This window comes from Scyliorhinus torazame, chromosome 1 (assembly GCF_047496885.1).
Source record: "Scyliorhinus torazame isolate Kashiwa2021f chromosome 1, sScyTor2.1, whole genome shotgun sequence".
In the NCBI taxonomy this organism is placed as follows: domain Eukaryota; kingdom Metazoa; phylum Chordata; class Chondrichthyes; order Carcharhiniformes; family Scyliorhinidae; genus Scyliorhinus; species Scyliorhinus torazame.
Genome location: NC_092707.1, coordinates 282,370,333 through 282,397,465, shown reverse-complemented (window position 1 = coordinate 282,397,465; position 27,133 = coordinate 282,370,333). Strand labels below are relative to the sequence as shown.

At 48.5% G+C, this 27,133-nt stretch overlaps 1 protein-coding gene across 1 annotated transcript in view; it reads left to right on the top strand.

Moving 5' to 3' along the window:
• plek (pleckstrin) overlaps positions 1-27,133 on the top strand; it is a 73,164-nt gene that overhangs the window by 26,585 nt on the left and 19,446 nt on the right. Inside the window, exon 2 of the mRNA XM_072506806.1 lies at positions 25,064-25,219. Within this exon, the coding sequence (XP_072362907.1) occupies positions 25,064-25,219 (156 nt within the window). The remainder of the gene's footprint in view (positions 1-25,063; positions 25,220-27,133) is intronic.

Here is a 27,133-nt window from a genome sequence, read left to right as displayed (position 1 = left end):
CCACCCACCCTGGCCTCCTTTTTTTAACCCCAAAGTCCCCACTTACCCCCCTCCACCCACTTACTTCTTAACTATCCTTGAAGAAGTCAATGAATGGCTGCCATCTCCAGGTAAATCCTCCACAGTCCCTCTCAAGGCAAACTTGATTTTTTTCCAACCTAAGAAATTCCGCGAGGCCACTCACCCACATCCCCCGGTTTCGGTGGCCCTGAGTCCCACCATTCCAACAAGATCTGTCTCCGGGCTACCAGGGAGACAAAGGCCAAGACGTTGGCCTCTCTTGCCCCCTGGACTCCCAGATCTTCCGACACTCCAAAAATTGCTACTTCTGGACTCGGGACAACTTTAATCCTCAGCACCTCAGACATCACGTCAGTGAACACCCACCAAAGCCCCTCCAGTTTCGGACAGGCCCAAAACATGTGGACATGGTTCATGGGCTCCCCGCGCACCGCCCACACCTATCCTCCGCCCCCTCAAAAAACCTGCTCATTCTGATAACCATCATATTCTCCCTGTGGACTACTTTAAATTGAATGAGGCTGCACGGTACCCCATTATGATCAGACCAGTGGTCACTTTTCGGGTTAGGAGAAGGCCATTCAGCACCTCCTGATCTCCTGATTCAGAGCACAGTGGAAGTGAAAATAAACCATTTCAAAATGGTTCTTTATTTTGCCACTCAAGAAAATCAATGGATGTTTGCCTTTGGATATTTTAGGATAACTTGTTCAATAAGACATGGTGCTGCAGTCAGCAGTTGCCATGGGAATGAAGGAGATTGAGTTTCTTCAGTCTCTGATGTTAAGAAAACACCAGGACATTTATATGCATTTAGACTTATGGATTGTTTATGAGGATGGTATGTAACAGCATATTAAAAGAAAAAATCTTTAGAAAATCAGTGATCCTTTCCCATATAAGGCTAACATTCTTACTGTGAATCCTCAGTAGCTTTGAAAAATCAGGTTCTAATTCTTTACGGATTAAAAAGTCTTGAACAAACCTGAGACACACATCTCAGTTGAAATCAATTTCAAGCATCTAACTCTATTAAGAATGAGTGCGGCTCGATGTGTATGACACAGCTTTTTTTAAAATAAGATTTTATGAAAGTATTTGAAAATGTTTATACAGTAACAAAAACAATGACATCAACATGGTAAAATAAACATCCCCCCCCCAGCCCAATCTTCACACACCTCAACCATACAACAACAATCTGCCCCCCCCCCCACCCCCTTGGAATGCTGCATCTGCTGACATTTTTCATTTTCCCCGAGAAAGTCGACGAACGGCTGTCACCTCCGGGAGAACCCTGACATTAACCTTCTTAAGGCAAATTTTATTTTCTCAAGACTGAGAAACCCAGCCATGTCACTAACCCAGGTCTCTACACTCGGGGGCTTGAGTCCCTCCACATTAATAAGATCCGTCTCCGGGCTACCAGGGAGGCAAAGGCCAGGACGTTGGCTTCTTTCGCCCCCTGAACTCCTGGATCTTCCGACACTCCAAAGATCACTACCTCCGGACTCGGCACAACCGTGTTTTTAGCACCGTGGACATTGCCTTAGCAAAACCCTGCCAAAACCCTTTAAGCTTCGGGGATGCCCAAAACATGTGGACATGATTTTCTGGGCTTCCCGCGCAGCTCGCACACCTATCTTCTACCTCTAAAAACTTGCTCATCCTAGCCTCTGTCATGTGTGCCCGGTGGATTACCTTAAATTGTATCAGGCTGAGCCTAGTGCACGATGAGGAGGTATTAACCCTGCTTAGGGCATCCGCCCATGGACCCGCCTCTATCTCTCCTCCAAGCTCGTCCTCCCACTTGTCCTTAAGCTCCTCCACCGGAGTTTCCTCCGCCTCCGAGAGCTCCTGGTAAATATCCAATACCTTCCCCTCTCCCACCCAGGTACTGGAGACTACTCTATCCTGTATCCTCCATGGCAGCAGCAGCGAAAAGGCCGGCACCTGTTTTCTCAGGAAGTCGCGCACCTGCAAATACCTAAAACTATTCCCTGCTGGCAATTTAAATTTATCCTCCAAAGCTTTCAAGCTGGGAAAGCTCCCATCTATAAATAGATCCCCCATCCTTCTCATTCCTGCCCTCTGCCAACTCCGGAACCCGCCATCTAGCCTACCTGGTACAAACCTGTGGTTGTTATAAATCGGGGTCCAAATCGATGCTCCCTCCACTCTCTTATACCTCCACCACTGCCCCAAGATCCTCAGAGCCGCCACTACCACCAGACTTGTGGAGAATCGGGCCGGCGAGAACAGCAGAGGTGCCGTTACCATTGCTCCCAGACTGGTGTCTTTTCAGGACGCCGCCTCCATCCGCTCCCATGCTGACCCCTCCCCCACTACCCACTTCCTGATCATAGCTATATTAGCCGCCCAGTAGTAATTGCAGAAGTTCGGCAGCGCCAACCCACCCTCCCCCCGACTGCGCTCCAGCAACACTTTCTTCACTCGCGGGGTTTTACCCGCCCAAAATAATCTTATTCACCCGCTTGAAAAAGGCCTTAGCGATGAAGATGGGCAGGCACTGAAAAGCAAACAGAAATCTGGGGAGGACCGTCATTTTCACGGTCTGTACCCTCCCTGCCAGTGATAGCGGGAGCATGTCCCATCTCTTAAAGTCCCCTTCCATTTGTTCTACCAACCGGGATAGGTTTAACTTGTGTAGTACCTCCCATTTCCGGGCCACCTGCATTCCCAGATATCGAAAGTTCTTCCCTACCATTCTAAGCGGCAGCTCTCCCAGTCTTTTCTCCTGCCCTCTTGCCTGGATCGCAAACATCTCGCTTTTCCCCATGTTCAATTTATACCCTGAAAAATTGCCAAATTCCCCCAAGATTCGCATTACTTCCCCCATCCCCTCCAACGGGTCCGAAATGTACAAGAGCAGGTCATCTGCGTAGAGCGAGACCCGGTGCTCCACCCCCCGAACCAGCCCTTTCCAGTTCCTAGAGGCTCTTAAGGCCATGGCCAATGGCTCTATTGCCAGAGCAAACAGTAACGGGGAGCCCTTGCCCCATCCCTCGGTGTAATTTAAAATACCCTGACCTCAGCCGGTTCGTACGTATACACGCTACTGGTGCCTGATAGAGCAACCGCACCCAGTCCTTAAAGCCCCCACCAAACCCAAACCTTCCCAGCGCCTCCCACAGGTAATTCCACTCCACCCGATCAAAAGCTTTCTCCGCATCTATCGCTACCACCACCTCTCCTCCTCTCCTTCTGAGGGCATCATAATAACATTTAGAAGCCTTCGAACATTAGCCTTGAGTTGCCTGCCCTTAACAAATCCCATCTGGTCTTCCACTATCACCCCTGGGACACAGTCCTCTATCCTTGTGGCCAGTATCTTAGCCAACAGTTCGGCGTCCACATTCAGTAGAGAAATCGGCCTGTATGACCCGCATTGCTCCGGATCCTTCTCCCGTTTCAAGATCAATGAAATCAAGGCCTGTGACATTGTTGGGGGGAGGACTCCCTTCTCTCTTGCTCCGTTAAATGTCCTCACCAGCAGTGGGCTCAATATCTCTGAAAACGTCTTACAGAATTCCACCGGATAGCCGTCAGGCCCTGGGGCCTTGCCCGACTGCATGCCCTCCAGCCCCTTGATTATTTCCTCAATCTCAATTGGGGCTCCCAGCTCCTCCACCAGGTCCTCCTCCACCCTCGGGAACCTCAACTAATCCAGAAATTGCCTCATCCCTTCCACCCTTGCCGGGGGTTCCGACTCATATAATTTACTATACAAGTCCTTAAACACCTCGTTCATCCCCGCTGGGTCCAGGACAGTATTACCGTCTCTACTCTTTACTTTACCTATCTCCCTGGCCGCCTCTCTTTTCCTGAGCTGGTGTGCCAACATTCTGCTTGCTTTTTCCCCGTACTCATAGATTGCCCCCCCCTTGCCTTCCTCAACTGTTACTGTGGTCAACGGCCCAAACTCCACCTGTAACCTCCGCCGCTCCTTCAGTAGCCCCACGTCCGGGGCCTTCCAGTATCCCCTGTCCACCTGGAGTAACTCCTCCACTAACCTATCCCTCTTCGCCCGTTCTGCCTTTTCTCTGTGGGCCCATATTGAGATTAATTCCCCTCTGATTACTGCCTTCAAAGCTTCCTAGACTGTCGCTGCAGAGACCTCCCCCGTATCATTTGTTTCCAGGTAGTTCTGATGGACTTGTTAACCCACCCACAGACCGCCTCGTCCACGAGCAACCCCACATCCAGTCTCCAGTTGCTCTCTCTCCACACTAACCCGGAGATCCATCCAGTGCGGGGCATGATAGGCAGTTGCCGAGTACTCAGTATCTACCACCTTCGGTATTAGCGCCCTGCTCAGAACAAAAAAGTCGATGCGAGAGTATACCTTGTGGACATGTGGAAAAAAGGAAAACTCCTTCGTCCTCGGCCATGCAAACCTCCATAGGTCTACTCCCCCCCCATCTGTTCCCTAAAACCCTTCAATTCCTTTGCCGCAGCCGGCCTCCTCCCATGATTAGGTTATGTCACTCTAAGTCTGGGATCTTACTTAACACCCGCCTCATAAATTCAACGTCGTCCTAATTTGTTCACAAGTACCACTCGCACCCCCTCCAGCTTCCCACTCACCATTATGTACCTACCCCCTTGTCTGACACAATTCTCCCTGCCTCGAATGCCACTCAGTTGCTGATCAAGATCACTACCCCCCTGGTCTTTGAGTCCAGTCCTGAGTGGAACACTTGGCTAACCCACCCCTTCCTCAATCACGTCTGGTCTGTAACCTTTAGGTGTGTCTCTTGTAGCATTGCCATGTCCGCCTTCAGTTCCCTCAAATGCGCGAACACACGAGCCCTCTTGACCGGCCCATTCATTCCTCTCACGTTCCATGTGGTCACCTGGATGGGGGGCTTCCAACCCCCCACCCCCTGCCGATCAGCCATCACCCTTTTTTTAGGCCAGCCTCGAGCTCGCGCCCTCCGCTTCCTCGAGTCCCCATTCGGGCTGTCGCTGTTCCCAACCTCCCATTTGTCCCCTAGTAACAGTTCCTCCCCTGTCAGCAAAGCAGCTCCCCCCCTCCCTCCCCCCCTAGCAACAACACTAAAAACCCAATCCCCCAAGTCAAGCTCCAGCTTAACACCTGTCCACCCCCCACTGTGCTTCCGAGAGTCAGCTGACCTATGCTGACTCGATAGCTCCCGCCCCTGGCACCAAGCAGTCTGTCTCCCTATTGTACTCTCCTCTCTCCCCCCCCCCCACATGAATAAACATTTTAAAAGCATCACATTCCCCAGTAAACAAACAACAGAAAAAAAACAGTGAAGAAACAATCACTTTAGAAAAATAGTCACCCAAAAAGCAGAACTCAATTCAAAGCCTATCCCCTCCTCTAACAAGGTCCCTGCAAGACAGATCAACCTTTAACCATCCACACAGCCCATTATTTCACATAGAGCTACTTAAATTTTTACAATCCAGCACTGCAAATCACTGCCACAGTACTTCTCCAAAGCTTAAGTGTCTTTTAATTTGTATGACACAGCTTTTACAATTCAGCCTCACTTTTTATTGGCCATGAAAGTCACTCCCGATGCCTCCTCGATGCTGACAGTTCTGCAACTTGTTTTTGGACAACAACCCGCTGAAAAGTACCCAACCGGCAAGTGGTGTTTAGTCCTGACATCAGTAAGAGACTTATTTGACTGTACATTTTCCTTGCACATTTTCATAGTTATTTATCAGCTTTATAGCACCACACATGTACTCCATTCAAATTCAATAACCATCATGTTATAACCTGCCCACTTCCTTTTGGCTGGGCACAATTGGTTACCCCAGAATACTTGAGGAATATGAGCTCCCCCAATGAGAGGGGGGAGCAGGGGAATGGGATATTAGCAGCACAGCTGTATAAATGGAGCTGGGCAATGTGGTACCGGCTAGAGAAGGAACCAGTAGTGAATGGCTGGCTCTGTGTACTTTTCTTGTAAATAAAGTTACTTTCTGCTTGGCTCTTCAAACTTGTGCTGGATTCTTTGTGGCCCTCACAAAACATAATTTCCTGAAAAGCTGCAACTCTTCCTAAAGTTTATTAGTTACAAAATACTTAGATTTGAGTTTGGATTCCTGGTGGGAGGTAGGTGGGGTGAGAGTTATATCTTCCCAGTGGGAGCAGCTGGGGACTTGTAAGGTTCTTACACTTGACACTAATTTATTGATTCACCTGAGGAAGAAGGAGCAATGCTCCGAAAGCTAGTGTTTGAAACAAACATGTTGGACTTTAACCTGTAGTAAGACTTCTTACTAATTTATTGGTTTACAAGTAACTTTTATTGAACTTATCCAAGTCTTGACGAACTCAATGTGCGGTAGTTGTACAGAGAAGTGACCAATAATATCCAATTTTGCACTGGATAGAGAACCTAACCCTTGTTGATTCCTTTGCTCTCTGTCTCTTTGTGGGGCTGGATTCTCCAAAAATGGGATAATGTCCCCACGCCGGTGTAAAAATGCTGGCGTTTCACTCCAGACTTTCCTGAAAACACTATTGAGCAATTCACTCACCTTCAGGGGGCTGGCAGGGTCCCAGAGTAATTCATGCAGCTTTGGCTGCGATATGCGCCCCCGCACTTCCGATTCCGAGTCCACGCATGCGCTCGGCGGCGGCCTTCAGCGGCCGCGCCGAGTGCCATGGCGGACTCGGACCACGGACCAGGACCAAGAAACAAGGTCCCACCAATCTGCCCTGCACCGCTTCATCTGACCCGCCCGATCGCTGCCCCGACTGCCCATAAGGCCTCCCCTCCGGTGCTTGATCTGCAGCCTCCGCGCGTGTGTCACGACCGGCCATACATGGTTAGAACCACGCCGCCGGGAACTTGGCCTGCTGGGAGTGGAGTATCGCTGGGAGGGCCTCTGGCAATGGCCCCCCAGCCGCGTGGCGTAAATCGCGGGCGAGCGATTCTCCGGGGAATCGCGGGAGCGGCGGCGGGCCCAATTCTGGCGTAAAAGTCGATCCCCCCCGCCCCCCCTCTGGCGCAGGGTTGCGGAGAACCCAGCAATGTACAAATGATGGAAATGAAAGTTTAAGACCTTTCCGGTCTCTAGTCACTCACACCCATCCTCGTACCCTTGATGATTCATTATGGTGTGAATGTTCGTTATGGTGTCTCAATATTTCTGACTAATCTGTTGATCATTGTTGTGTTTGCTCATGGTTTGCCTGAGCATCTTACCCTGAAGATCACTGACTCTTATTCATCATTCCTTAATTTAAAAAAATATTCATTGCTAGCAATGTTTTTTCTTGCCAAATGTCCCCCGTATAGTGAAGGATTCTCAGACTGAGCTACTTGACTATTTTATTAATGTTCGCTGCAATATAGAACACAGGTTCAGTCCCATCTGTAGTAGTGTACCCTCAGAGGAGGCAATGATGTAGTTGTACTGTCACTAGATGAGTAATACAGAGACCGAGGGTAATGTTCTGGGGTCCCGGGTTCAAATCCAACCAAACAGATGGTGAAATTTTTGTTAAATAAAAATCTGGAATTAGAAGTCTAATGATGGCCATGAAACAATTGTCAATTGTCACAAAAAAACATCTGGTTTGCTAAGGAAATCTGCCATCCTTACCTGGTCTGGCCTACATGTGACTCCAGTTCCACAGCAATGTGGTGTTTCTTAAATGCCCTCAGGGATGGTAATAAATGCTGACCCAGCCAACGATGCCCATATCCCATGAACAAATTTTAAAAAATTCTGGGCACCACACTTTAGTGAGGATGTGAAGACTTTGGTGAGGGAGCAGAAGGGATTTATTAGGCTAGTTCCAGGGATGAGTGATTACAGTTACGTAGTTTGGCTGTGGAAGCTGGGTTGTACTCCTGAGAGCAGTGAAGGCTATGGTGAGGTTTGATCGAGGTGTTTGAAATCATGTAGGGCTTTGATATAGTACATAAAGAGAAATTGGCCGGAATTTCCCGGCCGTTCCTTCCGATGGGACTTTCCGGTCCCTCCGGCAGTGAACCCCTGCTGCAGGTCCTGTGGTCCTGTATGGGTAGCATGGGAGCACAAGTGGATAGCACTGTGGCTTCACAGCGCCAGGGTCCCAGGTTCGCTTCCCTGCTGGGTCACTGTCTGTGCGGAGTCTGCACGTTCTCCCCGTGTCTGCGTGGGTTTTCTCTGGGTGCTCCGGTTTCCTCCCACAGTCCAAAGACGTGCAGGTTAGGTGGATTGGCCATGCTAAATTGCCCTTAGTGACCAAAATGGTTAGGCGGGGTTATTGGGTTACGGGGTTGGGGTGGAAGTGAGGGCTTAAGTGGGTTGGTGCAGACTCGATGGGCCGAATGGCCTCCTTCTGCACTGTATGTTCTATGTTCTAATACAATGGGAAATCCCATTGACAGCAGCAGGACCAGAAAATCCCACCACAGGCCAATAGCAGGCTGCCTCTGGCACATCATAGCATGCCATGGGGGCATGGAAAACTTTGCCCATTGACTCCAATGGCTGAAGAGGGAACAGATTTAAGTTGATTGGAAAGAAACGATGCAACATGAAGTTAGACATTTTTATACAACAATAGTTTAGGATTTGAAATTCACAGATGCAATATCCTTCAAAAGAGAATAAATACTAGAGGGAAAAGAAGATTTCCAGGATATGGGGAAAGCGTAGGGGGAGCTGGCCAAGAGAAGATGGGCTGAATTGCCTTCTTCTATGTTGTAATTTGCTAGGATTCTACAGTACAAGGCTACAAGCTTTACGTCAAAAGAGAGTAAAAACCTTAATCTTACAAGACTAAGTCAAATCCTAATCCCTATTATGCATATAAAGAAGTGTTTCATAGACTCATGTCAGATTTTGTGTTGGCCGCTCATTTCAATGCATGGGTGAACTGCCAGCTCAAAGAGTGTCCTATTATAGGCAGTCGATTGGTTCACAGATGGAAATCCCATGCTGCTGTAGATCCTGAAAGGCGTACATCATATTGGCATCTGTCCTCCCTTTGTTGGCATGCATCAATTTTCTACTGATCATTGTCCTCTGTAAGACTTCATGCCCTCTTTGCCCCACAATTATTTCTCCCTTTAGCTACCCCTGTTGGTTCTTCACCTTGAATCCCCTCTTAACCTCCTACCTCTTACCCTAAGTCTATGCCCCCTGGTTATGGAACTCTCAACCAAGGGGAAAAGGATTTTCCTATCCATTCTATCGAGGTCCCTCATAATTTTATACACTTCAGATCTTCTCTCAACCTCCTCTGTTCCAATGAAAACAACCCCAAACTATCCAATCAGTCCTGATAACTAAAATTCTCCATTCCTGGTAACATCTTCATAAATCTCCCTTGTGCCATATCTAGTGCATTAACATCTTTCTTACTGTGGCATGGCTAGTGTTTTATGCAGTTCAAGAATTACCCCTTGGTTCTTATATTCTATGCCTCAGCTAATAGAGACAAGTATACCTTCTTGACCAGCTTATCTAGCTATCTAGACATCTTCAGAGATCTGTGGACATGCATTACTTCTGTCCTCTGCACTGCTCAATAACATACAATTTGTTGTGTATTCCCTTGCCCTGTTAGCATTTTCCAAATGATTTACCTCACGCTTCTGGATTGAAATCTATTTGGCATTGTTTTGCAAATCTGACTAACCCATTGATTTTTAAAAAATAATAATTTAAAGGATATGGGCTTTGCAGGCTAGGCCAACATTCATTGTCCATACCTATTTACCGCTGAGAAGGTGGTGGTGAGCTACCTTCTTGTACACCAAGAGTGCTGTTTGGGAGGCATGGTTCCGCGCATGCGTGGGTGTTCCCATCTCCGCGCCGACCTCCGGGCAATATGGCAGAGCCCTGCAGGGGCCCGGCGCAGAGGAGTATAGACCCCCATGGAACCAGCCTGCCCCCGATCGTTAGGCCCCGATCGCGGGCCAGGCCACAGTGGGGGCCTTCCCCCTGGGGTTGGATCCTCCCCACCTCCGCCCCCCCCTTCCAGGACGGCCCCTGCAGACTCACCTTCCAGGTCCCACCGTGTGGGACCTGAGTAACCCACGCCGGTGCGACTAGGCTGAACCCGTTGGCCACTCGGCCCATCGGGGCCTGGAGAAGCACTACCTCTTGGTTCTTATATTCTATGCCTCAGCTAATAAAGACAAGTATACCTTCTTGACCAGCTTATCTAGCTATCTAGACATCTTCAGATTTCTGTGGACATGCTGTTAGCATTTTCCAAATGATTTCAACGGCCCTCCCACCAACGTGGCGGGAAGCCTGTGGGCGCCCGGGAATCGGCGGGGGAGATTCGGGAAGCCATGTCGGGGGACGATTCTCGCGTCCCCACGGGGTTTCTCCGACCCGGCGCGGTGTTGGAGAATCCCGGCCCAGCTTTTTTGTCCATGTTTGAATCAAGACTATAATGAGGTCAGGAGCTGAGTGACCCTGGCATAACCCAAACTGAGCATCAGTGAGCAGGCTATTGCGAAGCAAGTGCTGTTTGATTGCATTGTTGATGATCCCTTCCAAAACTTTGCTGATGATCAAGAGTAAATCTATAGGGTGATATTTGGCTGGGTCGAATTTGTCCTGCGTTTTGTGTACAGGACGTACCTGGACAATTTTCCACATTGTCGGATGGATGCCAGTGTTGTCGCTGTACTAGAACAACTTGGCTAGGGACAAGTTCTGGAGCACAGGTCTTCAGTACCATTGCCGGAATATTGTTAAGGTCCATAGTCTTTGCAGTATCCAGTGCCTTCAACAAGTTGCATAAAAGCAGCTTAAATTTTACATGACAACCTGTGCCTATTACTGTCCTATTTCCAAAGTCAAATGAGACCAGAACCATCTCCACAATGTTTAATTACTGTGGCATTCATAAGTGCTTCATTGGCAGAGTCAATTGATGCTATCCCTTTGCTATCCTTTTGGTTATTGTGGTTCGATTCTCTTTGTGCTGGGACAGGAATATCAGATATGAAAGCAGTAACACTGAATGTAATGAGTGGCTTTCTCAGCATCTGAATGTTCCATCTTGGAAACCAACTGTTATTTTACAAGTTCCTCTTTTCTTTTCTCTCTTTCTGAAAGATACCGGAAAGATCCAAAGGTCAAGTGAAAACAAACTGCCTGGAAGTCTTTTACTGCAGCAAGACTTCTGCATTTTATTTATAATCTTTCATTCAGCTCACCACCCTCAGCAACTTTACCAAAGAAAAACTCTGAGAGATTTCACTCAGGGAAACTAGTCTAAAGCCATTCAGCCCATCGTCTCTGCACCGGCTCCCCAAATGAGCAACGTACCTAGTTTTTCCCGTAAGCCTGCACATTCTTCCTTTTCAGATAACAGTCCAATTCCCTTCTGAAAGCCTCGATTGAACCTGCCTCCACCACACTCTCAGGCAGTGTATTACAGACCTTAACCACTTGCTGTGTGAAAAAGTTCTCCTCATATCACTATTGCTTCTTTTGCTAATTTTGTACCCTCTGGTTCTTTATCCTTTTGTGAGTGGAAACAGTTTATCCTCATTTACTCTGTCCAGACCCCTCATGATTTTGGGTGCCTCTCAACCTTCCCTTCTTTATGGAAAACAGTCCTAACTTCTCCAATCTAGCTACATGACTGAAGTTCCTTGTTCCAGTAACTTTCACATGAATCCTTTCTACACTTTTGAACACATTGTAGTCAGTGAAACAGTTGTCTTGGTGGCCGCTGCTGCCTTCTGTTGCTAACTTTTGGTTGGTTCAATTGGCTCTGTTTTATAACCTTTGCTCTTGAGTCGGCAGGTATCTTTATGAAACCTCCACGAGGTTCAAGTTTGAGTAATGACCACTAACTCAATACACCGATTAGTAAGATTTAAATCAAAGCACATTTATTATACACAGTAATTGCTACTCATGCACAAATTCTACATTTAAGCTACTTCTACGACTAACAGGCCTGCACTTAACTTTGGACTGGCCCACCAGGTCAGGGGAACAAATGGCCTTTCGTTCGGGTTCTGAGTCTGCAGGATTCGAAGTTGGTACAGATTGATAGCTAGGAGCGCCTATCTCGTAGCGATCGTTGACTTAAGACTTACGATCTCTCGGCGGCCACTGGACCGGTCACGGTCAATGTTGGTTCGCGTTGCTGGGTGACCCGGTCAGGAAGAAGAGGGCAATTTGAACTTGGGGCTTAACCTTATAGTCCCCAGGGGCTTCCCACCTTTCGGGGCGGACCCTGTACCTGGTTCTAGGTGATTGGACTTCGTTCCAATCGCTTGGTTCGATTTCTCCAATACTGGAGCGGTTCCCTGATCGTTGGGCGGTCTTGAGGTGTCCGTTAACCTCTTTTGTGTTGGCTCCTGCTGGCGCCGGGGAGTCTGGCTTAGTTTTGTTTGTCCCAAATGTTGCTATTGTTCCTGGGGATTGCTCATTAGTATGTAGATGGCTGCTACATTATTATGCTGATGGTCGCTGGTATCGATGCTGTCTGGGCTTTTGCAGAGTTAAATACACAGCAAACCTGCACCTGCTGGTTTCTGCCTGTGTTGGCTGAATTTTCCTTCAGCCTTTGCCGTTTGCCGTTTTAAATTGGCCAACTCAGGTGGCTACACTTCTAAATGAATACATGCTTTTGATGCCAAATCACGGAGTAGAGCTGCTTCCATTTTCCAGATACTCAATAGGCATGCATATATTGGACAGGATCTCACAACAGATTCTGCTGGGGAGAGCTGCTAAGGAGAGTCCAGGACAGGACAGAGCAGTGCTAATGTTAGCTCTATACACAGCTCCAGGGCCTCTGGTTAACAGACTACAAACAAGAAAATTAACTCTGGAACAAAGCAGTATAAAGATGATTTCTTGAGGTTTAGTTTTGTCAGTTGTGCCAATGCAAAGAAGGCTGCAAATAAGGATGTGGTACATGCAAGGAAGTACTGGCAAATGAGTGGAGAAGTTTCAGATTTATAAAGAGAAGTGGTGGGTGAAAAATTTATTTTGAGGCTGATACCCCAGAGTCAGTTATTAACTTAGAGCCAAGTCCAAATTAAAATACTGCGCTGCTGTAGCTGACCTGTGATACCACATTAAACATGCTCCAAAAGCCCATGAGTCTGTCAGCATTCTGGAGTAGCATCACCCAGAAGTATCTAGTGGTAAGTAAAACAAGCATTTTGTTGCTATTGCCCTTCACGACAACCTACATGTGCGAGGTTCGATTTTCTGTTTTCGTAAAGATGAAGACGGCACAAAGGAACTGGTTGAAGTCTGCCCTGTCCTCCTTTGAACATGATTCAAGTGAGATCGTGAGGACCAAGCAGGCTACCCTTTCGCATTAAAGATAAACAAAGATAAGCCACACAGTCACTTCACAGCTCCAGGGTCCCAAGTTCGATTCCCGGCTTGGGTCACTGTCTGTGCGGAATCTGCATATTCTCCCTGTGTCTATGTGGGATTCCTCCCACAGTCCAAAGATGTGCAGGTTAGGTGGATTGGCCGTGATAAATTGCCTTTAGTGTCCAAAAAAAAGGTTAAGTGGGGATAGGGTGGAGGCTTGGGATTGAATGCGTGCTCTTTCCAAGGTCCGGTGCAGACTCAATGGGCCAAAAGTCCTCCTTCTGCACTGTAGATTCTATGATTCTATGAATCCCACCCATGCTTGAGGGTTACACAGCTGAAACATCAAGAACATATATTTTTTAGAGGTTGGCCAACTTGCTCCCTCTTTTCAATATTTGCTTTTTTCTTGATGAGAGCATTCAGATGTAAGTTCCATGCTTAAGGGAAAGGTCCAGTAAAGTTGTTCCTTTGGAAAATTTTGAATTAAATTAATATTAGTGAGATTAATTCGAAGCATTTTTATGCTTAAATTTTTATTAAGAGGTACCAAGTGGTGTTTGCATTTTCATCCAACCAAGCATTTAATCAGATGGTCACTTCTAAAAATACTATCTGGACAGTCATTCTCTCCCATCCGAGTCTCTACCAGCCTGCTGCCCTCCCATCAGATATCCCAATCACTTCTAATTGTGCTGTTAGATATTTTTGCAACCTCTTCTACAGAGTTTTCTGATCCCCTCATTCAGTGGAGTAGATAATTAAAAAAAAAATTTAGAGTACCCAATTCTTTTTTCCAATTAAGGGGCAATTTTGCATGGCCAATTTACCTGCACATCTTGTGGGGGTGAGACCCATCCAGACTCATTGAGGATGTGTAAACTCCACATGGACAGTGATCCGGGCCAGGATTGAACCTGGGTCCTCAGCGCCGTGTGGCAACAATGCTAACCACTGAACTACAATGTGCTACAATGCCACCGTGCTGCCCTAGTGGAGTAGATAATAAATGTAAAATTCTAAGTAATTCATTCAGATGTTTCTATCTCCCATATCCCCGCCCTCTCTCATTCCCAGCCACCAGCCCCCTTCCCCCCCATACCCAGCAGCCAAAAGTGCTCACACCCTCTCTTATTATTACTGGTTCACACATTCGGGGAGTCATTTTCCTCCAAAATATTTTTTTACAAAATGAATGCATTGTAGTTCAGTTAAGGCATGTTTTTACTTCAGTTTTAAAAAAAAATCTATACATTTGCTGAAAATGTAATTGACATTTGTTTTTCTACATATTTATACAAGCCAACCAGGCTCACACTCTCCCCTCTTCACAAAGGCACATTCCCTCCAAGCCCCCTCGTACACACTCTATTTCCCCTCAGAAATTTACAAAGACAAGTTTTCTCCTTCAGGATCTCAATAATCTCAATAATGGCTGCATTAGGACAATTTAGCCCATCTTAATTCATCTGCCCGAGCAGGACGTCACCCTTGCAGCATTCAATTGTCTCTTAAGTGAATCTGCAGTGGGATAAATATAACTGAAGTTGTAGAGTTACCCAACATTCAATCTCCTGTGTAGCTTCACAGCAGAAATTGCAAGAACGTTCCTTAATTTCTTGAGGGGAAATTGTAAACTATTACAAACATGTATTTGTATGGTGTCAGGCCAACAAAAAGACACTCTTCTGCCGTTCCCACACGTTCATGGGAGTTCTCTTCCCCCCCCCATATTTTTAATCCCTCCCAGTTCACTCGAATATTCTTTCTCCTATCTGTTCATTCATTCTCTGGCCCCCTTTGTCCTCATTGACTGTACAACTTTCCTTCCCTTCACTTTAAACTGGCGTTTCCCTCTACACCTCCATCTTCACTGTCCTTTAGTGCCGCTCCCTTGAGCTGGCATCTGTTACTCCAACACAACAACAACACAAAGTGCTTTTCAGGAGCATTATTAAACTTCAAACCACTTTGGGAAATATTAGAAGCAGGTGACCAGAAACCCGGTCAAAGGGGTAGATTTTTAAGGAGTGTTGAAAGAACAAAGAGCAAGAGGGAGAATTGGAGAGGTTTGGGATTCCAGGGCCCAGGCAGCTGAAGGCACAGCCACCAATGATGGCCGGAGTAATTAAAATCAGAAGAAAACAGAATTGGAGGAGTGTTGCGATCCCAAAGGGTTTCTGGGCTGTAGAAGATTCCAGAGTGAGGGAAAGAGTGAGGCCATGGAGGGATTTGAAACAAGAAAGAGAATTTTAGAATCAAGATATTCTCGAACTGGGGCCAACATAGATCAGCTAGCACAGGGGTAGAGTTATGTTATAGGAAATTCTCTATCTGGTTAGAATATACCAGCCAGGTCATTCTGGCCATTCACGCCAGTGGGATCACACGGCAGGTTGCAAGGAAAATCCCGTCCACCTTGTCAGGGAGAATTTAATTCCTCAGTGCTGAAACAGATTAAGGATGCGATTCTCCCAAAACATTTGTAAGTTCATTTGTGGTGGGTTTTTCAGGTAGTTTCCTGCCAGCTTTGCCGGTGGGTTCACCACCGCTATTCAATTACACTTCGTCACTTTGGGCCCTGGGGAGTCTCTCACCGGTTTAGCCCACACTTAGCGCGGGATTTTCCGGCTGCGTCCACCCGGTGACCGGAGAATTCTGCCCAAGGTCAATGGACCTCTCCATTGTCCACGTCTTGCCCGTGGCATTCTTGCGGAAGAATCCTGCCCTCAGAATTTTTTTTAGCTTTGGGAAGCTGAACTCATAGACCGGGCTGCCATTTTGAAAGGGTGCCCCGATCTCCAAGTGAGCTTGTGTGTCCTCCACATCCCCTACCCATAGGCAATGTCACCCCCCAGACACAGGGATACTACTCCGCAACCCCCAGATGAGGACACCCTGCTACGGGGTCCCTGGGGCACCCCTCTTCAGGACCCCCAAGTCGCCTTAAAGCACCCCCTCCCTTCCAGGACCCTCACCAATCACCTCCCAACCTCGCAGAGGCCCATACTTACCTGCCCTGCACAGCCCCACCCTTCAAATCCCCTCCACCTTCCTTTCATGGGTGTAGCCCCTCTCTGGCTCTGACCCTTAACAGTGCCACCCTGGCACCTGGGCATCCTTGCACTGACAGCCTGGCACCCAGTCAGTACCCCAGCCAGCTTGGCAGTGCACCTAGGCACCTTGGCAGTGCCAGAGTGGCAGTGCCGAGGTGCCAGCTGGGTGGTGCCAAGATGCCTACATTCCAGGGGCACGGTCTGGGAGCCACCCTGCACTATCCCTGGCTACCCAGGGGCCTCCAATGACCTGGGAGAACTCCTGGGTGCCATTCCATCTGGTCTACGTTAGTGTGGACCAGTGCTATTCGCCGCCCTGCTGCAGCCTCCCCGGGGAGGCTAGAGAATCGAGGGAAGCCGATGCATCCTGGTTGAGTAGGTCTCAAGTAGAGTTAGGACCTACTTCTGGGAGCGCCATTTAGCCCCGCCCCCATTGGGTTGCATTCCGACTCCGACATCTTGCAGGACTTGGGTGAATCCTGCGAGGTGCGAAGGCTGCCGGGAGGCCTGCGAGAGGGATCTCGCGACATTCTCCGTCCGCATTGTGCTCTCTTTTAAGCGTAACGCAGCCAGAGAACACGAGGCAATTAATCCATCTGCAAATTGAAGAACTGCAATGAAACCTATTTATGAGGAAGAGTCATATTGGACGTGAAACATTAACTCTGAGCGAGATTCTCTGGCCTCCCCGTGGCATGTTTCCAAGTGGTGGGAGGCGACCCACTATTGGCTGATGGCAGGTACTTCTGGTCCTGCTACTTACAATGAGATTTCCCATTGAATCCACCCCACACCATCGGGAAACCCATGGCGGGGCTGCACTGTCGGCGGGACCGGAGGATACAGCCGGTGTGACTGGTCGGAAGATCGTGCCTCCTGTTTCTCTTTCCACAGGTGCTTCCAGACCTGCTGAGATTTTCCTTTTATTTCAGTTCTCCAGCATCTGCAGTATTTTGCTTTTATTGCCCCTGTGTGGTCCTGCTATGAACCAGCAATGTGATAATGACCAGATAATCTGTTCGAATGATGTTGGTTGAGGGGATAAATGTTAACCAGGTCACGCCTTTATTCCTTTTCAAAATAGCAGAAACTGTTATGTCCACACGACAGGACAAAGTTTGATATCTCGGGCGAAATTCTCCCCCAACGGTGTGATGTCCGCCAACTGGCGGCCAAATCAGCGCCAATCAGACGGGCATCGCGCTGCCCCAAAGATGCGGAATGCTCCGCATCTTTGGGGGCCGAGCCCCGACATTGAGGGGCTAGGCCGGCGCTGGAGGGATTTCCGCCCCGCCAGCTGGCGGAAACGGCGTTTGTTGCCCCGCCAGCTGGCGCGGAAATGACATCCCCGGGTGGCGCATGCGCGGGAGTGTCAGCGGCCGCTGACAGTTTCCCGCACATGCGCAGTGGGGAGAGTCTCTTCCGCCTCCGCCATGGTGGAGGCCGTTGCGGAGGCGGAAGGGAAAGAGTGCCCCCATGGCACAGGCCCGCCCGCGGATCGGTGGGCCCCGATCGCGGGCCAGGCCACCATGGGGGCACCCCCGGGGTCAGATCGCCCCGCGCCCCCCCCAGGACCTCGGAGCCCGCCCACGCCGCCTTGTCCCGCCGGTAAATACCTACTTTAATTTACGCCGGCGGGACAGGCAATTTCTCGGCGGGACTTCGGCCCATCCGGGCCGGAGAATTGAGCGGGGGGCCTGCCAACCGGCGCGGCCCGATTCCCGCCCCCGCCCAATCTCCGGTACCGGAGACTTCGGCAACCGGCGGGGGCGGGATTCACGGCGGCCAACGGCCATTCTCCGACCCGCTGGGGTGTCGGAGAATGACGCCCCTCATCTCTCACAATAACAGTCTTATTTTTGCACGCAAGTCCATGCGTGAAAGTTGAATCCACAATCTTCTGACTTATTGACAAAAGTACTACTCATTAAGCCTCAATTGACATATGTTTTGCAAAAATATACTCTCCTCACAAAATATCTGAAAGAATATTACAAAGATTTCAAAATACAACATCACAGAAAGTGCAATAATATTCAGATTTTCTACAATAATTATGTTATCTGAGGTGCTTCAATACAATCAAAAAGAATTACAGACATTTCAAAATGGTCATTACAAATGATGAAACGGTATTTAATTTGTGTACATCGATCAAGTTGCACTCTAAGGTGCTTCAATACAATTGTAATACATGTAATATTCACGATGTGGAGATGCCGGCGTTGGACTGGGGTGAGCACAGTAAGAAGTCTTACAACACCAGGTTAAAGTCCAACAGGTTTGTTTCAAACACTTCCTCAGGGGCTGTTTAGCACAGGGCTAAATCGCTAGCTTTGAAAGCAGACCAAGGCAAGCCAGCAGCACGGTTCTATTCCCGTACCAGCCTCCCCGAACAGGCGCCGGAATGTGGCGACTAGGGGCTTTTCACAGTAACTTCATTTGAAGCCTACTTGTGACAATAAGCTATTTTCATTTCATTTCATTTCAGGTGCATGAAGAGGTATGTTCCAGAAACATATATGCAGACAAATTCAAAGATGCCAGACAATGCTTGGAATGCGAGCATTAGCAGGTGATTAAATCTTTACAGATCCAGAGATGGGGTAACCCCAGGTTAAAGAGGTGTGAATTGTGTCAAGCCAGGACAGTTGGTAGGATTTCGCAGGCCAGATGGTGGGGGATGAATGTAATGCGACATGAATCCCAGGTCCCGGTTGAGGCCGCACTCATGTGTGCGGAACTTGGCTATAAGTTTCTGCTCGGCGATTCTGCGTTGTCGTGCATCCTGGAGGCCGCCTTGACACAGAGGCTGAATGCCCTTGACTGCAGATGTGTTCCCCGACTGGAAGGGAACATTCCTGCCTGGTGATTGTCACGCGATGTCCGTTCATTTGTTGTTGCAGCGTCTGCATGGTCTCGCCAATGTATCACGAAACGCAGAATCGCCGAGCAGAAACTTATAGCCAAGTTCCGCACACATGAGTGCGGCCTCAACCGGGCCCTGGGATTCATGTTGCATCCCCCACCATCTGGCCTGCGAAATCCTACCAACTGTCCTGGCTTGACACAATTCACACCTCTTTAACCTGGGGTTACCCCATCTCTGGATCTGTAAAGATTTAATCACCTGCTAATGCTCGCATTCCAAGCATTGTCTGGCATCTTTGAATTTGTCTACATATATGTTTCTGGAACATACCTCTCCATTCACTGAGGAAGGAGCAGCGCCCCGAAAGCTAGTGATATCAAAACAAAGCTGTTGGAATTTAACCTGCTGTTGTAAGACTTCTTACTGTAATATTCACTGCATACATTCAATGTGCATAATGCACCCGAGGGGGCTTCTATATAATTCCCTTCCTCTTGGTGCCGAATGGCTGAAAGGTCTTCGACAGCGATGTTCTCCTATTGCACCTTTGCAGCAGCTGCTCCAAGCTTTCGTGTATCCCTCAGCACATAGTCCTGGGCTTTGGAATGTGCAGTCTGCAACACTCGGTCAGGGACAACGCCTTGTGTTGGAAGATCAACAGGTTTCGGGCTGATCAAAGAGCGTCGTTCACCAAGTTGTTGGTCCTCCAGCATCAGCTGATGCACTGCATAGAGTAAATAATTATTTAATACTCCCACCTGACAGACTGAATGTAAAACATACTGTCACAGCTGCTGAGATTGTCCAGTATTTTTTGTCTTTGTTTAAAACAGTATAGTTCCTGCTTGGGAACTGCTGCATTTCAATCTTCTGAAGCCAACACAAGCAAGATTGCAATCTCCTATCCTTCCCCTTGTGGCTACTGGTTCACAATTATTGTTGTTTTGGTTTGTCTGTGCAAGTTGAAGGTCAGAGAGTTGTGAATTGCGACTCTGAAATGAGCTGGCTTGCACAACATTTGCATTTTCTGTTGTTTAAGAATGACACTATCAGATCCTCAACACAAACAACAGTTTCCACATTGCCCTGGGGGAAACATTGCAGCAATGTAAATCAGCCAGAAGGTGCTGAGGTGCTTGTCGAGCACCATAAACTCAACCAAATTGTGATGTAGACTCTCAGTCACTAACTGGATGCTGATGTTAGGCTCCTCAAATTTACACATGATGACTGGTGATGTGCTTGTGGCTTAATAGTGCTTCACATGTTCAAAGTACTTCTGGCTCATTGGAAATAATAATAATCTTTCTTGTCACAAGTAGGCTTACATTAACACTGTGTGGTGAGCCATGTATGGCTACGTAAGGCTGTTGTATATATGTTCTACTGTTCTATTAGTATTGTTATCTCCACTGTTGTATATTCTTATTGTTATTGCTGTTCTCTTATTGCTTGTTGCTGTTGTACTGTTGGAATGTTATTATTGGTGCTGCTGTTGGCTCCGCCTGTGGCTCCGCCCAGCTGTGGAGATATAAAGCCTGTTGACCTGGGTCAGCCCTGCAGTGCGGGAGGAGCTACAGGTCGGCATATATTTAGCTTATTAAAGCATCGGTTCACTGCTTCTCAGCGTCTCGTCTGAATTGATGTCTATCACACTGCAATGTGAAAAGCCCCTAGTCGTCACACTCCGGCACCTGCTCGGGTACACAGAGGGAAAATTCAAATTACCTAACAGCACATCTTTGGGGACTTGTGGGAAGAAACTGGAGCACCCGAAGGAAACCCACGCAGACACGGGGAGAACATGCAGACTCCGCACAGACAGTGACCCAAGGAGGGAATCGAACCTGGAACCCTGGAGCTCTGAAGCAACAGTGCTAACCCCGAGATCAATGGAATAAAACCCAGTGACTCCCAGGACCAGTTAGATACTTCGGTATCTTAATTTCAATGTTTCTGGTGTAGCGACTCATGCACTGGGCTCTACCTTCTTGTTTATCCACCAAGATGAAGATGACCATGTCCATCATCAGGAGTGTTTGGTAGTACTCTGGTGGGTATGTAGCTGATTACTAAGGCTGATCTGCATCAGGAAGGTTCTGCTGCAGACAGGTTTTGGATGAGTTGCTGTCTTGGGATTCCCTCTCCTTGTATTTCTCTCTGTCGCTGATGTGCTGTTGCATTCAAATGAAGCTGTACCATTGCTTATTTGGTTATGTCAAGTGCAGCAAACCCGGATAAGCTGCTTCCAGGATTTGAAGTTGACATGGGCAGCGCGGTGGCACAGTGGTTAGCACTGCTGCCCCACAGCACTAGAGACCCAGGTTTGATTCTAACCTCGGGTTAATGTGCGGAGTTTGTACATTCTCCCCCTGTCTGCATGTGTTTCCTCCCACAGCCCAAAGATGTGCAGGTTAGGTGGATTGACCATGCTAAATTGCCCCTAGTGGGGTTACTGGGATAGGATGGAGGATTGGGCTGCGGTAGGTTACTCTTTCAGTGGGTCAGTGCAGACCCGATGGGCCGAAAGGCCTCCTTCTGCACAATAGGGTTTCTATGATTCTATGAAAACTCCTCAATGTGTCCTTGGAGCACTTTCTTTGATCATCTTGAGAAAGCGTCCATTTTTATCATGCCAGCTGATTTTCAGAAGCCTCCAATGGCAGTTCAAGTGAAAGTGATTGAGTTTCTTGGTATGATTCTGTTACACAGACCAAGGGCGTGATTCTCCCAAAAAATGACTAAGGGAGTGATTCTCCGGCCTTGTTGTGCTCTTGCTCAAGCGAAACGAAGCCGGTGAATAGCGGGAGAGGCCAAAAACTATATCCGCGCCTGGCACCAAACAGTTTGCGGTACAACCGGCCCGTTCCCACAGGCAAATTTGGGATCTCACTGTAGCGTGGTGAGGGAGTAATTATCACCACTTAAGCCCCATTTCCATCCAATTAACAAGAGTGACTCCATACCCAACGGCCTCCTGTCATTCAGCGGCCTCCCCAGCAAGTGGTCACGGTGGCACCAATTAGTGCTGCTTTTGAAAAACTTGAATCTGGCGGAAGGACTTCAATGGGGAGCCGAGGAGGTGAATATCCATCTTTGCTCACAGGCTGAGAGACAGCGGGTGCTGGGCTTGCGACCCCAGTGCTCTGTGGTGGGTGGGAGACTCTCCACAGGGGTGGGCCACCATGGGGGCGGAGGGGTGGGGAGGATGCCTGGCGAGATGGGCAAAGGTCCGGGGATTGGTCCGCATTGTGGAAGGAAGTGGCAGAGGCATCTGGTTTTGCGAAAAGGTGTTTAATGTGACGCACAAACCCCACTCCCGATGGTGCGCTCCCCCCCCCCCCCCCCCGGTGCCCTCAGTGTACCTTAATGTGCTTGGCCCTCCTAGCTCTACCAGGATGTTTCCCCAGGATGCACATCAGAAGTGGAGGCAACCAGTTGCTTATCTCATCCCATGGTCTTGGATGTCCCTGGCAGGCGCCCTCTGGGGCCGGAGAGCCCCCGCTCACTTGTCACCGGCACATGTCCCGTGTGCTGACTGCGAGACATGACATCATCAGAGGGGTGGAACTTGGGGGAGCTGGTGGCCAACATCCCCAGTCCATGGGACGGGTCTGGTTGGCACCCGGCACCCCTTTGTCTCGATCGGTACCCTTAGGTCCACCTTAGTATGGAGGGCAGCTGGTTCGAGCCCCGGCTGACCCTGCATCACCTGGCTCTGCCAGTCCAGGCGGTCCCTCATGGTCCGCACCATGGTGTTGACGCCCTCGGTGATTTGCCTCAATGACTGGCACATGATCTGCACCGTCTCAGCCAAGCCCACATGAGACTCGACAAGGTGCAGATCATGTGGGCATGGCAGCACCTGGGCCAGGCCCATCTGAGAGCGGGACATATCCTGCAGAATCTCATCAAGGTCAGCCTGGTACTGGGTCACATCCTCCAGCGAGTCGGACATCTGCCGAGATCCTCAGCCATGGCTGTCATCGGCTGTGCGAAGCCTTGGACACCTTCACTCATGATGCCGTCGTTGTGCACAGGCTCTCCACTGCAGTCGCCACCCTAGCAGTGTTGGCTTTGATGCCACTCATTGCCAGACCCATCTCCTGTGCCCTCAATCTCTGGAACTCCTCCAAGCTGCTATGGATCTGCTGGAGTAACGCTGACATCTCCCTCTGAATGCCCTGGTTGGTCCCTATCGTCTCCATCAGCTCCGGGTACCTCTGTATCGCAAATTCAGCATCAGGCTGGGACCCAGCTGTGTCTTGGGATCCAGCAGAGCTCTGACTGCTGTCTCGACTGGGAGTTCCTGCCTCCACCTGATGTACAGCAGCAACTGTGTGGTGCTCACCAGATTGTGCCCCAGAAGCCTGTCCAGTAGGTACCGAGGTACGCATATCTGCGCTGGTGCAGGGTGGGGATGACAGCTGTGCCACGCTTACGGTTGGATCCTCGGATCTCTCCTCCGAGCTGTTCTCTTTGGAGTCAGGAGAGGGTGCCGCCCGGGATGGGCCGGTTCTGTCGGCTGGAGGACCTGCAGGAGAATGGACATGTGGTCAGTGGGAGGGATGAGTCAGTCAATAAGGTAATCACTACTCACATTTGACCCTGGAGATTCGGACACCGTTTTTCATTGGAATCACTCGTGTTCCACGTGTTGCTGGTGCTAGCCCATCAACAGATCATGAATAGCTCCGGGACAGGCGCCAATTTAGCTGTCATAGAAGTTCACCGATTCAGTCCCGGCGTCAACACTAGTTTCTGAAACGTAGAATCCCGCCTAGGGACATTTGTGACAAATTGCAAACAACGGCAAGAACTTACAGTGCGGTAATAAAACCCCCAGAGCATTTCATAGGGACCGATTATCAAACAAGATTGGCACCATTGATTACATTAGCCATTAAAAAGTATGGGCAAAGAGGTAGGCTTTTTGGAGTGTTTTAAAGGGGAGGGAAAGGCAGAGAAGGGAAGTAGTTTAGAGAGGGAATTCCAGAGTTTAGGGCCAAGACTGCTGAAGACACAGCCACCGAAAGGAAGCCTAGTGTTTAAGGGTAATTCTTCGGATTTAACGCTCTAACAGCTGCTTTTATTTGTGCCATCAGGATTTCACAGGTTATTGGAAGCTGCGGGAATTTCTGTCTCAATTGTTGATTAATATCTGTTCTGGTAAATGCCAAATTTAGCTTGTGCAGTCCTTCAGTACTTTAATGAATGAAGGGTATCTCTGACCATTTCCCAGTTACAGCAAATTCCCAGCCCGGGTTAAGATTGTGGCATTCAAGCCATTCTCCATCATGGTTTGGAACTTCTAAACTTGCAATAGGCTTCTTTTGTCCACACTGTGAGGCCAGGACCAAGGTGGATTTGTTGAAAAGGATGATAGAGCTCCATTCTGTACTGATAGGTCACTATGCAACTTGGAGGGGAATGGGGCCTATGTAGGTATTTATCTCCATAACAATCCCTTACATAGAGAGGTATCTGAAGTAATTGGTTGTCACTGCGTCTGGTCTGTGAGATTGGTCTGAGATTTGTTAGTTTGACAGTCCAAAATAAAGGTTTCCCCAACATTAACATTGCCCTTAGTGTTGGGTGGGGTTACTGGGTTATGGGGATAGGGTGGCGGTGTTGACCTTGGGTAGGGTGCTCTTTCCAAGAGCCGGTGCAGACTCGATGGGCCGAATGGCCTCCTTCTGCACTGTAAATTCTATGACAATTAACATTTATGTCAGTCACTGGGAATCACTCCAGATATTAATCTCTCCTGATGTGATATTTTCTTTTGTTTCTACTCCAGGGAACTGTGTTTAATTCCTGGAAGGCAGTTTGGGTTGTTCTTTACGAAGACGTGTTTGAATTTTACAGCAAGAAAGATGATGGGAGTCCCAAAGGAATCATTCCGCTAAAGGGGAGCATGGTTACATCTCCATGTCTGAACTACAGCAAAAGATTGGTATATAAATCCAAATTGTTGATGGCATCTCATTTGGGGGGTTGCTTGTAAATATTAATTAGTAAGAAAAACATTATAGATATTGTTATGATCCCCGTGGTGGCCAACAAATCAAATTTACCGAATGACCCCAACGAGAAAAACAATGGACAAGATTTCACTTTTTCTATGACTTTTACGCGTGTGGCACTAATTTCAGCCACAACGCTCTTCAAAGTTCTGAACTTCTTCAGGCAGAATTCTGGTTTCTATTATTTGAAGGCTTAGCCAGTCAACTGACAGCAGATCCTAACCAACCCAAGTTTCACCAGCGCAGTCTTCACCAAAATGGCACACTTATGCAGAACGAAGAACAAAGAACAAAGAAAAGTACAGCACAGGAACAGGCCCTTCGGCCCTCCAAGCCCGTGCCGACCATGCTGCCCAACTAAAGTACAATCATCTACACTTCCTGGGTCCGTATCCCTCTATTCCCATCCTATTCATGTATTTGTCAAGATGCCCCTTAAATGTCACTATCGTCCCTGCTTCCACCACCTCCTCTGGCAGCGAGTTCCAGGCACCCACTACCCTCTGTGTAAAAAACTTGCCTCGTACATCTACTCTAAACCTTGCCCCTCGCACCTTAAACCTATGCCCCCTAGTAATTGACCCCTCTACCCTGGGGAAAAGCCTCTGACTATCCACTCTGTCTATGCCCCTCATAATTTTGTAGACCTCTATCAGGTCGCCCCTCAACCTCCGTCGTTCCAGTGAGAACAAACCGAGTTTATTCAACCGCTCTTCATAGCTAATGCCCTCCATACCAGGCAACGTTCTGGTAAATCTCTTCTGCACCCTCTCTAAAGCCTCCACATCCTTCTGGTAGTGTGGCGACCAGAATTGAACACTGTACTCCAAGTGTGGCCTAACTAAGGTTCTATACAGCAGCAACATGGCTTGCCAATTCTTCTACTCAATGCCCCGGCCAATGAAGGCAAGCATGCCGTATGCCTTCTTGACTACCTTCTCCACCTGTGTTGCCCCTTTCAGTGACCTGTGGACCTGTACACCTAGATCTCTCTGACTTTCAGTACTCTTGAGGGTTCTACCATTCACTGTATATTCCCTACATGCATTAGACCTTCCAAAATGCATTACCTCACATTTGTCCGGATTAAACTCCATCTGCCATCTCTCCGCCCAAGTCTCCAAATGATCTAAATCCTGCTGTATCCTCTGACAGTCCTCATCGCTATCCGCAATTCCACCAACCTTTGTGTCGTCTGCAAACTTACTAATCAGACCAGTTACATTTTCCTCCAAATCATTTATATATATTACAAACAGCAAAGGTCCCAGCACTGATCCCTGCGGAACACCACTAGTCACAGCCCTCCAATTAGAAAAGCATCCTTCCATTGCTACTCTCTGCCTTCTATGATCTAGCCAGTTCTGTATCCACCTTGCCAGCTCACCCCTGATCCCGTGTGACTTCACCTTTTGTACCAGTCTACCATGAGGGACCTTGTCAAAGGCCTTACTGAAGTCCATATAGACAACATCCACTGCCCTACCTGCATCAATCATCTTTGTAACCTCTTCGAAAAACTCTATCAAGTTAGTGAGACACGACCTCCACTTCACAAAACCATGCTGCCTCTCGCAAATACATCCAGAACATGCTCAGGCTTTGCTCACGACAGTGTTGATGGTATGGCTCCACCAGAATCACCTTTACTTAAACCGTAAACACCCCTGTGCCCTGTAAGGCCAATGCTGGTCAATCAGTTCCTTTAAAATAACTCGAGCAGTGGCAATAACTTCATTGTCCTGCATTTCCGCCCCGAGATCCAGCCTTCAGGTTCCCTATTTTCAGCTGCATCAATGGACATTGTGAGCTCAGAAGGCTCTTTGTCTTTTATCTGGTTTCAA